This window comes from Apis dorsata, unplaced genomic scaffold (assembly GCF_000469605.1).
Source record: "Apis dorsata unplaced genomic scaffold, Apis dorsata 1.3 scaffold_631, whole genome shotgun sequence".
Lineage (NCBI taxonomy): Eukaryota > Metazoa > Arthropoda > Insecta > Hymenoptera > Apidae > Apis > Apis dorsata.
This window is the reverse complement of record NW_006263826.1, coordinates 1,004,492-1,018,468: the sequence shown is the minus strand read 5'-3', so window position 1 is coordinate 1,018,468 and position 13,977 is coordinate 1,004,492. Positions and strand designations below refer to the sequence as shown.

The 13,977-nt window shown below is 26.9% G+C and overlaps 3 protein-coding genes across 4 annotated transcripts; 2 read left to right on the top strand and 1 right to left on the bottom strand.

Annotated features, from left to right (window-relative positions):
• Positions 1–291: 291 nt before the first annotated feature.
• On the bottom strand, positions 292–3,428 carry LOC102670776 (rab GTPase-binding effector protein 1). 2 transcript variants are annotated; one of them, XM_006621570.1, is made up of 8 exons: positions 3,059–3,428; positions 2,740–2,847; positions 2,230–2,675; positions 1,506–1,999; positions 1,092–1,373; positions 803–1,022; positions 622–732; positions 292–507 (listed from the first exon to the last, which is right to left on the bottom strand). In XM_006621570.1, the coding sequence occupies exons 1-8, from the start codon at positions 3,105–3,107 to the stop codon at positions 340–342; spliced, it is 1,878 nt and encodes a 625-aa protein (XP_006621633.1). In that variant the 5' UTR covers positions 3,108–3,428; the 3' UTR covers positions 292–339. The 2 variants fall into 2 exon arrangements, with proteins under 2 accessions (XP_006621633.1, XP_006621634.1); XM_006621571.1 differs by having other exon boundaries at positions 2,242–2,675.
• An 841-nt stretch (positions 3,429–4,269) lies between these two features.
• Positions 4,270–7,958, top strand: LOC102671000 (zinc finger FYVE domain-containing protein 1-like). The gene is made up of 7 exons (XM_006621572.2): positions 4,270–4,609; positions 4,903–5,378; positions 5,454–5,720; positions 5,828–6,200; positions 6,271–6,532; positions 6,610–7,042; positions 7,119–7,958. Exons 2-7 carry the CDS (start codon positions 4,925–4,927, stop codon positions 7,340–7,342), a joined length of 2,013 nt encoding a protein of 670 aa, XP_006621635.1. The 5' UTR covers positions 4,270–4,609; positions 4,903–4,924; the 3' UTR covers positions 7,343–7,958.
• Positions 7,959–8,080: 122 nt separating this feature from the next.
• Positions 8,081–12,432, top strand: LOC102671141 (forkhead box protein N3-like). The gene is made up of 6 exons (XM_006621573.2): positions 8,081–8,222; positions 10,198–10,592; positions 10,665–11,101; positions 11,182–11,485; positions 11,568–11,673; positions 11,781–12,432. The coding sequence occupies exons 1-6, from the start codon at positions 8,116–8,118 to the stop codon at positions 12,055–12,057; spliced, it is 1,626 nt and encodes a 541-aa protein (XP_006621636.1). The 5' UTR covers positions 8,081–8,115; the 3' UTR covers positions 12,058–12,432.
• Positions 12,433–13,977: the final 1,545 nt, after the last annotated feature.

Here is a 13,977-nt window from a genome sequence, read left to right as displayed (position 1 = left end):
TATATATATATATATATATATATACATATACATATATATATATATAATTCATATATACATTTAAAAGCTTTAATTTTTTAAATTACAGAAACATTAAGTGGTACATAATTTATTTACACAATATTTACTTTATCACTCCAGTTGTCAGGTAATAGGAATCATATCTATTCTCCTTTCATACTAACAGCATCTCTATTTTTTTCTAAAAATCATTAAATTTTTAATTAATTGTTAAATAACATTAAGTATAATCCATGATATTATACAATTAATTGGTTTTTATTATATTACCAAATTGATATTGCACATTTTGTTGGACTCATTTTTTTTTTAGAATATTTAATCAGGTGTATGTGGTGGTTCTTGGCTAAAATACGGTGCTGTATCTTGTACCAATAATGTATGGCAAACATCACAGACTCTGGATGGTCTTTGTTTCGGTCCACTTTTCACAACATGTGAAAGGCAAGATTGACAAAATATATGGCCACAATGACGGCAATGTACCTATATAAAGAATTTTTCAAATTTTTCAACATAAAAAAATTATATATATATATATATATATATAGATATAAATCATTTATATTAACAAATTTATTAACATTATTTATTGATTACCTTTTTCTTTGTAACTGTAAAAGCAGTATGACAAGTAGGACATTCTTCTATATCTTCTTCATGCTGCCATCGTACTTCACTACCAGCTTGTCTAATTCTTTCTAATTGTACCTACAATTAATGAATAAATAAATTTTATGTTTTATTAATTGATATTATATATTCTCAGTATTCATTATACCTGTAACGATTGCGATAATCTAACAAAATCTTTTTGAACCGCTTCGCTAGTGTCTAACTCTTGTTGAAGACTGGTAACTCTTTGCCGTAATTCAGCCACTTTTAATTCAGCTTGTTTATTTTCTTTTAAAACAATATCTAATTCTTTTTCTAATCGTTCCAATTTTTCTTCCCTTTCAGCTAGAGATCGATAATCTCGTACATATTTATCTAATTGCGTTCTATAAAATATTATTACTAAAAAATTATAATTATAAAAATCTAAGATACATATATAAAATGAATAATACCTTAATCCACTAATTTCATTTTTTAATACCAATATTTCTTGTTCCTTAACTCTACTTTCCTGTTCCATTTGTTCATGGAGCAAGGTCACTTCATATCTCAATGTTTCTTCTTTTTCTTGTGCAACTTCTTGAGCAACCTTAGCAGTAATCAAATCTTCTCGCATTTTCAAGAGACTAACATGCAGTTCCTCAACATTATTCGGCATATTGATACTCTCACTCTGCAGTTGCTGGGAATGCTTGCTATGTTTACCGACAAGATTTTCATTTTCCTTTTGTAGTCTGCAAAGATTCAACTAGATTTTCAATAAAATTTTGTCAGGAATGTTATGATAAAAAATATTATTTTATCTATGTCGAAAATTGGAAAGAACAACGAAATAAGAGTGAGAATATTATTTTAAATTTTCTTACGCGATAAGATGTTTTTGTACTTCTTCTCGACCATATGTTAATTCCACAAGTTCATCTTTCATATTTCTTTGAACTTGCTCAAAAGATCTTTTTAGTTCAGTTAAAGTCTGTTGCAAAGTTTGAGAAGCAACAGTAAGCTCTGCTACTTTGATTTTAAGCTCCTCTTTCTTTTCATTCCATTTTTCTTCCATTTCTTTTCGAAATTCCACTTCTTTTGCTAAATCTTCTTTCTGCATTTGCAACATCCGCTCAGAATCTAACTGTTGCTTTTCTAAATCTTTAGCAGTTGCTTGCATCTTAACTAACTGTGCTTCATAATTTGCACACATATCACATGTTGATTCAGAAGAACCAGATTCTTGTTTTTTTTGCAATTGTGTTTCTTTACATTTTTGTAATTCATCATCTGTTGCTCTTAATTTCTCTTTTAAAGCTTTAATTTCTTCCTCAAGTGGCACTACCAGCGACCGCAAAACTTCAGCATCTTCCTGTGCCTATAAAGTAATATTTTTTAATATTTACATTATATATATTATATATATATAATAAAATAAAAAATAAATAAAAACAAAGAAGAGAAAGAGAAAATGAAAATATTAAACAATAATTTAAATATTTTATAATAATATATCAAATGATTTATGAACTTTTTCTGAAATGCAGTGCTATTCTATAAAGCCATTGCAGAAAAGTTCAAAAACCATACATTTTTATGCTTACGTACATATCTTTTTACCTTCCTCATGCTCTCCTCAAGATTATCAGGACCTAAAGATAAAGCATCTGCACCTAATTGAGAAACTACTTTTCGAGCTATTGTTTTTGTTACTGTAGAAAGTGATATTTGTGGACCATCTAAAGGTGGATCTCGAGGTAATTGTGATTTTAACAATGCATTTTCTTCTTGTAACTTGGAAAGAGTCATTTTTAATTTAGTCAGTTCTGTATCTAATTGCTTACGAGAACAAGAAGATTCCTCCATTGTTTCATGTATAACCCTTTGCAAAGATGCTATTTCTTCTTGTGCTTTTCTTTTTTCAATAAGTATATCATTTTGAATTTTTAAATCTGCAACAACTAATTGACTCTTTGCTTCATCTAACTCATTTTTTAATTTGGCATTTTCTTTTTGTAAACCTGTATTATCTTGTAATCTTCTTTTTAATTCTTCTACAAATATCATACTTATTAATTTATTTCTCTTGTTATACTTACTAATATGAAGTAATTTTACCTTCTTTTTGAAGAAACAATTCCTTCATCTTGGCTCTCTGAACATTGAATTCTTCTCGCATTTTGACATTTTCTAACTCCAATCTATTTATTTTTTCTTGTAGATCCTCTAAATTGCAACGAACATTTTGTTGATAAAATTTTTATATAAAGAATAAAATTTTAATTGCAATAACAATAAAAAAAATTAAAATTATTTGAAAAGATAGAGATATGTTCTATATTTTTAAATTTTTCAAAATTAATCAAAAGTAAAAATGTTATAAATATAAATTGGAAAAAAATAAAAATAAATGTCAAAACGTTATTATCGAACATACCACTTCCATTCATGTTGATTGCACTATCCTGCGTATGATTTTCCATCATTTGTTGATTTTACGTGACGAAATTGAATTTTGTTTAGGGTGGGTCACTGTCTTTCGTATAAGATAGAAAATTGTATCCTGAAACACTCCTCGGATAAATGTTTCGATGACATTATGGCACATGTGCCAATAGCAGTCTTTAGGTTTCACTGACATTCATTCTATCAAAGAGATCAGAATCGCAATGACGCATTAATTACGCAAAATAATGTTTCATTCGCCAAAACAGAAAAATCAACCTCAACGATTTAGCGGTATGTTAGCGGTGTATTATCAGCACTTCCTCATCAATCAGTATCGATATTTTGAACAGTATATATTCGATAATCGAGAGCTCGGAATCGATTATATCAAAATCTCGTTCAGTATTGATAATAACTTTTTTAAAAGTCAATATTTACAATACTATAATGAATACGCTGTAATTTAATATAAATCAATAATATTTTCGGTCAGTACATATTGACGTAATACGATGTCAATATGAGTTTATATAAATTTATTTAAATTATATAATAAATGTTTCATTTTCAATTACACAAAATACACATAAAATACAATCCAATAATGAATCATTTAATAAATATAAATTTTTTATTTTTACATTAATTTTTTTCAAAATAATTTTTTTATACTCTCTCAAACGGTTGTATAATCATTTAATGTGTGTTTTTCTAAAATTCATATATTACATAAAATTCAATAACAGTTTTAATAAAAATGAAGAAATAATATTATAATAAAATGTGTTTTTTTAAAATTTAAGATTTATTGTTAATTTTTATGTCTTTTCAATATATATATTTTTTCTAAAGAAATAAAAATATATTAAATTGAATAATATATTATTTATTAGTAAGATTGCAAATATATTTTTTTTACATTCAATAAAATGAATTAAAGAATTTTATTTTATCACGTTAATTTCAAAAATGAATATTCTCGATCATAACTCGTAACTAAGGATTATAAAATGTCTCCCATTACTAACTATCCCCACTCTTTTATAAAAGTAATAGTTCAATTGCGTTTGCTTTGCATAGATCTGATAATTCTTATCAGTAAATTTTACGAATTTAATAAAAGAAATATAAAATGAAAAAAAAATAAAAATAATATTCTTTATTATATGAATAGTTGCAAATTTGCGTAAGAATCACTTTAAAGTAATTAATTATGAAGTTATGAAGTAATTTAATGTTTCACAATTTATACAATCTAATAATGAAAAAATTAAAATATATTTATGAGTAGAAAAGAGAACGTAAAACATTAGCCTTGAAGTTACTTTCAATTGCAGTTCAAGTGATTTTTCGAAAAGGTGTCTATTACAATTCGTGTATTGAGTCGCAACGCATTCAGTTGCTCGTAATGGAGGTGTTATTGATGATCAATTTTTAACATTCGGAATTATTCAAAATTTTTCATCAGTAGTGAATATCCTCAAAGTATGATCATTATACCGTTACATTATTTAAATGTAGGCCATTGAATTTTTTAAAGGTAAGGTCGCCATATCGGTTTCAATTTGCGTAGTTAACTATCCATACAATTATATTGAATGATATTGAACATTTCTTTTTTTCTTTTATTAACGAGATATTGTAGTATTGTAGTAAATATAACTATATTGAATTATTAATGTTGCATTTGTAATATTGAAAAAATTATTGTATAATTTATTATTTTATTTATTATATATATATATATATATTAAATGCTATTAAATAATAAATAATTTTAAGCAATTTTATATTTATTAATAATAAAGAAAAAAATATTTTTAATATTTTAAGAATAATACCATTGCATTGCATCATGAGTGCATTTTGGAAAGAATGTAAATTAGAGGCAACTGGACCAGCTATCATGAAGAGTCTCGACACAATGTGTATCTGCAACAAGGATATATACCATTCCAGTCATGATTCCGTAAATGGAAATGAAATACATGAAAGTGAAATGCACATGAAATGTCAGTGCAATCAACCTAAAAGTTTCTTGTTGATAGATGGACAAGAATACCTCAAAGTTTGCAATGCAGAACAGTTCATGGAAAAATTAAATTGCAGTGATAAAGATCTCGAAGTAAAGGTGGTATCAATTTTTGGAAATACTGGTGATGGCAAAAGTCACACCTTGAATCAAACATTTTTTAAAGGAGAGGAAGTTTTTGAGACTTCAAATGATCAAAATTCATGCACATTAGGTGTTTGGGCTGCACTTGATCCAATTCTTAATGTAATATGTTTAGATACAGAAGGTTTATTAGGTAATATAATATTTACATTTATATAGTATATAATAAAAATTTATTTTATATATAAAAAATTTTTGTTATATTTAGGTATTACCTCTTATGAGAATGAACGAACAAGATTATTACTTAAAGTTCTTGCTGTATCTGATATTGTTGTGTACAGAACACAATCTGAAAAGTTGAATAGAGATTTATTTACATTTATTGGTACTGCTTCAAGAGCATATAGTCATCATTTTCAAGCTGCCTTGCAAGCAGTAGGACAAAGAAAAGGAGATCTAGGCTCCATAAGTGCCTTGGGACCAAGCATTATAGTATTACATGAGACTAGATACACCAAACCTTTGACCAACAGTACATATTGCCACATTCTCAGATTAACAGTAATTTCAAAATAAGAGTTTATTCACAAATTGATATGTTTATTTTATAATGAATATATTATTTTTCTTTTGTTGTAGATGGTATAGAAAATGCAGAAGATATTCTTCGAACACGATTCGCTCAAATGAAGCTCGAAACGGAAGCATTTAGTTCCATAAAATACGTCGGTATACAAACAACAAATTCCACGACTGATTATGAACTTTTGCAGACTGCTATTAAAAAAGAATTATATAATACTAACATACGATCTGCCAGAAAACCATATTTAGTTTATAATACATTGAAAATTTTGAACGAAAAATTTTCTGGAGAAATGGAGAATTTTTCTAATACTTTGTTTCCTGATCAATATTTCACTTGTTCCGTTAAATGTCTCAGTTGTGGATCTAGATGCAGCAATAGTATGGGACATCTTTTAGAGGGTAAACCTCATAATAGCAATACCAAGTTAGTTTTGTATTGGATTATTTGTAATTTAATATAAAAATAGAAATATTATTGATATATATTTTACTAGGTGTCGATATCAGCATCAATATGAAAATGTAATATATATATGTAAAAAATGTCATAGTAACGGAAATGAAGTACAAGTTATGAAACGAGTTCAAACTCAGAATGATAATAGTTGGTATGGATTAGTTAAATATGCATGGTCAGGTGATGTGATAGAATGTCCACATTGTGGAGAAATATACAAAAGCCGTCATTATTGGTATAATAATAAAAATCCAGAAGATTTTGCTGTTCGTACAGAAATTACGCATGTATGGAATATGGTATGTAACAAATATTTATAAATCACTTTGGAGCGAATCATTCATTAAAAACAAATTATTATAAAAATTTTTTTTAGGGAAATCATACAGTGACAACTCAAAATGCAGCACAAAGAGTAATAGATGGTGTATCATACATTACCGAAGCTGTAACCAATGTTTCGTTACAACCGACTAAAGTCCTCTCAGCATGGGTTGCAGATCAAGTAGCTCCATCTTATTGGAAACCGAATAATGAAATAAAGCACTGCCATAAGTGTAAAATGTTATTTGGATTAACTGATACAAAACACCATTGTCGAGCGTGTGGTGAAGGTTTTTGTGAACAGTGCTCATCCAAAACAAAATGCGTTCCATCTAGAAATTGGCATACACCAGTACGAGTTTGTGATATTTGTTATAATAAAGATGAATCTACCGAATCTTCAGAAGACGTTAGCGCTCGAAAAGTATCGGAACAAGTAGTATCTACTCTGAGTGCAGTTGGTTCTGTTTTAAATTATTCAAAATGTAAGAAAATAGATTTTTCAAAAAAAAAATAATATCTAAATATTTATATTAATCTTAATATTTTTAATTTATTTAGCACTTATTAAGGATACAGTTCGACCATCTTATTGGATTCCTGACTCGGAAATTGTTAATTGTTGCATATGCTATCAAAAATTTTCTGCATCACTTACTTTACATCATTGTAGAGATTGCGGACGCGGAGTATGTCAAGATTGTTCACGTCATCGTAAACCTGTACCACATAGAGGATGGGATAAACCAGTTCGCGTTTGTGACTCGTGCATAAAAATTGTTTAGAAATGTTAGATAAAAGTTAATAGAGTATTGATTTACTTACAATATTAATCCATTTGCACAATATATATTGAAGAATTAGATACCTCGAATTAAGAAATATTTTTTCTCAAATTTTGTACCTGTTGTTTGAACATTACAACATTTGTGTAATTTTTACTTTTCTTCAAAAGATTGAAATTCTTTGCCATCAAATGAATAAGAAAAAGAAGAAAAAAATGAATATTTTAATACAGTATTGTAAAAACTTTTTCCTATGAATTGTGCCATGAGTGTACCTGTCTTTTATAAAATATGTTATCGTAGAATATGGCGGTAATTTAATATTAAAAAGAAAATCATGTATGTTTTATGAAATAAGCCATTGCTAAAATTATAATATTATGCTAATAGAGTATATGGTACAGTATATTGTAGCAATATATATGTCTTCATGAACAAAATGAATCGAATTGTTGTCAATATTGCGGTTTACTAGGCTGTGACTGCTTTTAAATTCCAGAAAGCATTTATCCTTTTATTATAGTGTCCAGTATCCGTTACGGTTTTTTATAATTTTAAAAGACATTGCTGTCTATTAGGCACTGTAATAAAAAAGAATAAATTGTCTAGATTTAAATCAAATGATTATTTCGTTACTACTCCTAATTTTGAAGTATTAAACAAATATCACTTAAAATATCAAACGCTTTATAAAAATTATATTTTCCCGGGCGATTAATTTAATACGATTAATCGATATTCGAGATGCGATAAGATGTTTCGGTAACCACGTGATGACGTCAAAATATGGCGTTTCAATCAGCTGGGTGTTGTGTAGAGTGTGCTTGAGATGCCCGTCTTTAGAAAATCTACGAAGACTGCCGTCTGTCTACTCCAATACGTGAGTTTTTAAAAAATCTCGCATTATTTAAATTCTTGTATTCACTCGCGAACAATAAGATTTTAACGCGCATCAATAAGCAAACCAGGTTACAAAGCAGAAAGACGCAAAACGCTGTTTCATTTCTTAAATATTCCAATTCAGTTTTGTGTGGAATTTTTAGAAAATTGAAAAAGTATTTAGGAATATTAAATAAAGTGATTATTAATTCATGAAGTTGCGTGTAAAAAGCTCAATCTTGTTAAAATTTAATATTTCAAAAGATGATGCGTATGTAAAAATACATAAAATATGGTTGGTAGAAAAACTTTCTCAATGCGTTTAAATTTTGTTATTGTAATAGATATAATGATTTTACTATCGTATTCCTGAACGCATGAGTATTGTATCTTTTCTGAAATGCAATGTTGATACCGTGTGCAAGCGATGCCGTAGCCATTTTCATGTTTGCTCCAGTTTCGTAATCATTATCAACTCCATATTTGAATTCAACAAGTAACGCAGTGACATGTTTTGCTTGTTCTTAAATTTTTCTAGTACTTCACGCTTTATCGTTTCATTGACAAAGCATTCAGGATTTGCTTTACTCTTTTTAAGTATGTCATATAAAAATTATGTGAACATAATTTCTCAAAACGATTCGTCTGCGAAAAATCTGTTTATTGTGTTGCACTTATCGATAGAAATTTTCTATGGATAATGTCATGTTCATAGCAATATATGCGAAATAGAAATACAAATTTTACAAAATGTTCGCAAAGTATTTTCATTTTATAATCTTATATTAATAAGAGCAAAAACATGTTCAGAATTAAGTGTGCTATGTAGACGCCATTTTTTTGAAAATGATTTAAATGTATATTCTTTTGTAAATAATTTTGTAAAGTGATATATGCATGAAATAATTAAAGAACTATTAATAATTATGAATGATAATATGAGAAATGCTGTAGAATTTGTTGATTCTCTCAAAGTTTATTTTCAATTACAATGTGTTCTTAATAGTACGGCCATTTTGTCGCTTATTAGTGGATAAACAAATGACGATGTTGGTACTTTGGGTTCGAGGCTACAGGCGCGTCACATGCGCGAAAATTCAATTTTATTACCTACGCATCCTTTCCGTAATTATAATATTTCTATATGATTTCCGAAATAGAATACAAATTAGCAATTATTTAAAATAAATCTTTTCTACATTTTGTAAGTCTATATATTTACATATCTCAATTTTTATTAATATTTTTACTCATAACTTCATTATTTAAAACATAGCATATATTTCGTTTTTATTTTTCGACAATTGTGTTTGCTTTAAACAATTATACATGATTAATATTTTCATAAATATTTATTCATTAAATTTTATAATGTGTATTTTTATAATAAAAATTCTATAAATCTTTATAAAGAAAGAAATTATGTTATCTTTTCTTTTTACCTATTAGTGATATATAATGATATATAATTGAAGAAATTTGATTTGTATTCGAATTGAAGCATTTAGGAAACTATTTATACATATATACATGAACACATTGCTGAGATTATGAAGAAACTTGGTATTTACACTTTGTTGTCATTCAAATTATTGAACTTTATCAATTTCTTCTTACTTCATAGAACTTCTTTTCTTTTTTATATCTTTTCGAATTTTTTTATGAATGAAAAATTTTCAAAAAATAAAAAAATTTATATAATTATATTAAAAAATTTATATATTATTTATATAACATACAAGATATTAAAAATAGATCATAGAAGGCAAATAGATACTAATTCCATATATAAAAATGAATTGAAAATATTTAATTATAATTTTTACACATAATCTTTCTTCATTTGTTTTGAAACATTCTATATATGTATATGCCATTTATAAAAATCATTCAAGAATATATAAATGATAAAATAACTTAATTAATTGAAAATAAATTTAATCAAAATATAAATATAGCTTAATTTTTTTTTGCAGTGACAAAAAAAATACTTCACACAATATGCCACCAGATAGACCAGATGCATCTGATGTGGAAACTGGTATAGGACTAAGTACACAAGTTTTCAACTTTGGAGATACAGTATATACAATGAAAGAAAAAGAAAATGCAAGTGTTTTTGTTGAAACAAATTCAACTGATGAACTTTCTATGTCTGAAAAATCTATTGAAAAAAATAGTCAGTCAGATGATGATCTGACTTCTTTAAGTTGGCTTCATCAACAAAATCTGTTAAAGGGTTTGGATATTTCAAATCCTACTAAAGAAATAAAAAATGAAAATGTTTTAAATAATAATGTTTGTGATGATATGGCAGACTATTCTGAAAATACTAATTCTATATCAAGTTTAGATGATGGTTATTGTCCAGGTGATTATTATATGTATTTTAATTTTAATTTGATTATTATAATGTGAATTTAATTTTTTTTTATTATTATAGGAGATAGCAATAGCAAGATAAATAATACAACATCACATGGTAATAATCAAAATTATCAAGTCTCAAGTAAAAATGGTCAAAAATCAATGCAAATATTTCAGGAATCAGTAAAAAATCATTATAGTATTTCACAAAACAATCAGACGAAGATTTCTTTAAACAACAATAATTTGCCAGTCTCAAATCGCAACAAACACCCAACTCATATACCATATGATCCTCATTTACATAGAAACAGTAAACCTCCATATTCATTTTCTTGTTTAATTTTCATGGCTATTGAAGATAGCCCTGTAAAAGCTCTACCAGTCAAGGAAGTGTATGCTTGGATTTTGGATCACTTTCCATATTTTAGGAATGCTCCAACTGGGTGGAAAAATTCTGTTAGACATAATCTAAGCCTAAATAAGTGCTTTCGTAAAGTAGAGAAAGCACCAGTAAGTATATTATAATAGTAATAAAAAAAATCATTTTCCCTTCTAGAAATAAAAATTTAGTAAAACGTCCTTCCTTTTAGAATTTGGGCAAAGGTTCACTGTGGATGGTAGATGCCCAATATCGTCCAAACTTGATACAAGCGTTATCTCGTGCTCCTTTTCCTCCTCCAACTGTTCAAACTTTGTCTTCACCCGAAAAACCACAAAAAAAGAATATCAGTACACGTCTACCTGATCCTACACTTTTTCCATATCTTTCCAAAAGACTGGCATCGAGCAACATTATTGACAACACAGATACCGAAGTAGATAGCGATGTAGATGCAGCTGCAGCTGCTATGCTTTCTTTTAAACATGGACCTATTATTTTAAATCATAATAAAGGCAAAGTATCTTATAGAAAAATATTAAATAAACATTAAATAAATATTTAATTAATATTTCACAATTTAAAATTTTATGGCAGATCGTAAGCGAAAAGTACCGGAATCAGAAATGTTGGTTCCTGTAATTACTAGGAGTTCTAGTGAAGATCACACTTACAGTTGTATTACCTCAGTAAGACAAGAAAGGTAAGAATATTATGGTAATTTCAATAGGTAATTCTTATTTAATATTGAGACAATATATTTATAATATGTTTCTCGTTTAATATTAAAATATATATTTATTTTTCAAGTAAATATCCAAGGAAAGAAACAAATACTGATTTTGATGAACAACGGAAAATAGCAGAAGGTGCAGATGCACTTTTAAATTTAGCAGGTGTTACTACACCTCTTAACCACGGTAGGGCACATCATATACAAAGTATTAACTCGACGTCAAAATCCGAGAGTTCATCAAAACTAAAAAAACGTTCAGCTTCGAATGATTATTCGAATATGTCTGAAAAAAGACGTAAGCATTGGCCAAAATGGAGTGAAGGAAAACGGTATTTAAAGCAAATTATATAAAAATACTTTGGTCATATATATGTAGCATCGCAAACTTCCTACTTTTCTTTTGAAACATGAATCTTTTAAAATTCTAATGTTTAATATGATTTTTGAGACTTAAATCTTCTACTGAGAAAAAATTTATAAATATAAGATAAAAAATGATATCTTATTATTTTAAAAAAAAAATTTTATCGGGTGCATTTCTATTTAAAACAAAGTTGGTAACAAAAGGATGGCAAAAGAAAATAAAAAATTGGCGGTCGCTCAGGGTTTAGAACTTGCTGTATGCCAAAATAAATAGCACTAAGTAACAAGCAATAATAGAAGAATAGTGTTAAAGAAAAAAAAGAATTACTTTTACATGTTATTAAGACATGAATTTAACTATAAGTAGTTCATGAAATGTCAATGAAAAAAAACACTATTGCGTACTAAAACTAAAATAATAACGATAAATTTTTTAGACCTGTTGTGACAATTATACATATTAATTCATAGAGAGTTTAATTAATAATAATAGAGTTCTATATTAGGTTTCTTGTAGATATGTATAGAAATATAATTGATATCTTACAATAGAGAAATTAATAATATATTTAAAAAAAGATTATATATATACATATATACATATGTGTATATATATATACATATATATATATATAATGTATATATGTATGTATGTGTATACATATATACACATATACATATACATACGCGTTTGCGAGTCTATACAAAACATTCATTCACTCTCAAGCACATACATACATATACACATACATTTGTTCATGTTCATATTCTCATTTATTCATACTTAAAATACATCTGGTCATACGCAGCTGTATATGTGCAGAAAATGTGCTGCGAAAAACTAAAACAAAAAGAACTTAAAAAGAAATTGAGGTATAGTGAATATGGATTTGAACTGAAAAATATTATCATTTCATGCCTTTTTCTACTCTCTTTATTGCTTTTGAGATGATTTTAAACAGTGCTGTATATACATAGTCCCTGTAATGTATACACAGACCAGTTCAAAAAATTTTGTTAGAACATCAATATATATCGTGTCAAATTGATAAATATTGATTGGAAGAAATGTATAAAGGTATATGGCAAGAGTATCATCCTATTTTTATAAAAAAACAAAAATAAAAAAATAACTATAATATAATAATAATTAAGAAATATTGTGAATACCTGATAAGAAATGAATGTATATGGCGATGAAAGATATTAATTATTGATAAACTGGTCTTGTATACATTGATATCGTAGTTCTATATAGAGAGAAGGTATATTTTTACAGGGCACAGCCCGCGTGATAAAAGCTCTTCCTAATAATTGCTAAAAAAGAAAAAAGGAGAAGAAGAAAAAGGAAAAAAACAGTTCATTAGCTTAAACCATTTATTAATTGTATTTTGCGTGACACTAAAAACATAATATGGTAGCGCAGCCTAAATAATTCCATATTTACATGCTATATGAGAAAACTTTCATTAAAAGGAAAAAAGGAATGCATGATTTTAGTTTCGAATAAGTTTCGAATATATCAAACATACTTGCAGAAAAAAAACTTATTTAATGAAACTAAAAATAACAAAATTTTTAAATCAGAGACATTTTTAGTTATATGATTATGTAAAAATTAAATAATATCAGTTATTAGGTTTATAATAATATTTAAGCGTCACAATTGCGATTAAAGATAAATTGTTATTTGTAATATATGTTATTACTGCTGGCTCAGATATATCTCAAATGTGAAAATTATTATTATCGCTTTTCATGAAGGTGCAATTTAGTTTAACTTATTATATGTTGTTTATTCTTTAGTTATTTTCGAAGTTAACGTGATAATGTTAATAATTTCAGTCAGTTAAAGTTACTGCACTTAAAAAATTTACGCTAATCATATGAAACTGTGAGATATTATTA

Coding starts and splice junctions, on each gene's coding strand:
- LOC102670776 (XM_006621570.1), bottom strand. CDS start 3,107: ATGATGGAAAATCATACGCAGGATAGTGCAATCAACATGAATGGAAGT. Junction 2,000..2,229: donor TGAGGAAGGTAAAAAGATAT/GTACGTAAGCAT, acceptor ATTACTTTATAG/GCACAGGAAGATGCTGAAGT. Junction 1,374..1,505: donor GTACAAAAACATCTTATCGC/GTAAGAAAATTT, acceptor GAATCTTTGCAG/ACTACAAAAGGAAAATGAAA.
- LOC102671000 (XM_006621572.2), top strand. CDS start 4,925: ATGAGTGCATTTTGGAAAGAATGTAAATTAGAGGCAACTGGACCAGCT. Junction 5,379..5,453: donor AGATACAGAAGGTTTATTAG/GTAATATAATAT, acceptor TGTTATATTTAG/GTATTACCTCTTATGAGAAT. Junction 7,043..7,118: donor TGTTTTAAATTATTCAAAAT/GTAAGAAAATAG, acceptor TAATTTATTTAG/CACTTATTAAGGATACAGTT.
- LOC102671141 (XM_006621573.2), top strand. CDS start 8,116: ATGACGTCAAAATATGGCGTTTCAATCAGCTGGGTGTTGTGTAGAGTG. Junction 10,593..10,664: donor AGATGATGGTTATTGTCCAG/GTGATTATTATA, acceptor TTATTATTATAG/GAGATAGCAATAGCAAGATA. Junction 11,102..11,181: donor GTAAAGTAGAGAAAGCACCA/GTAAGTATATTA, acceptor CCTTCCTTTTAG/AATTTGGGCAAAGGTTCACT.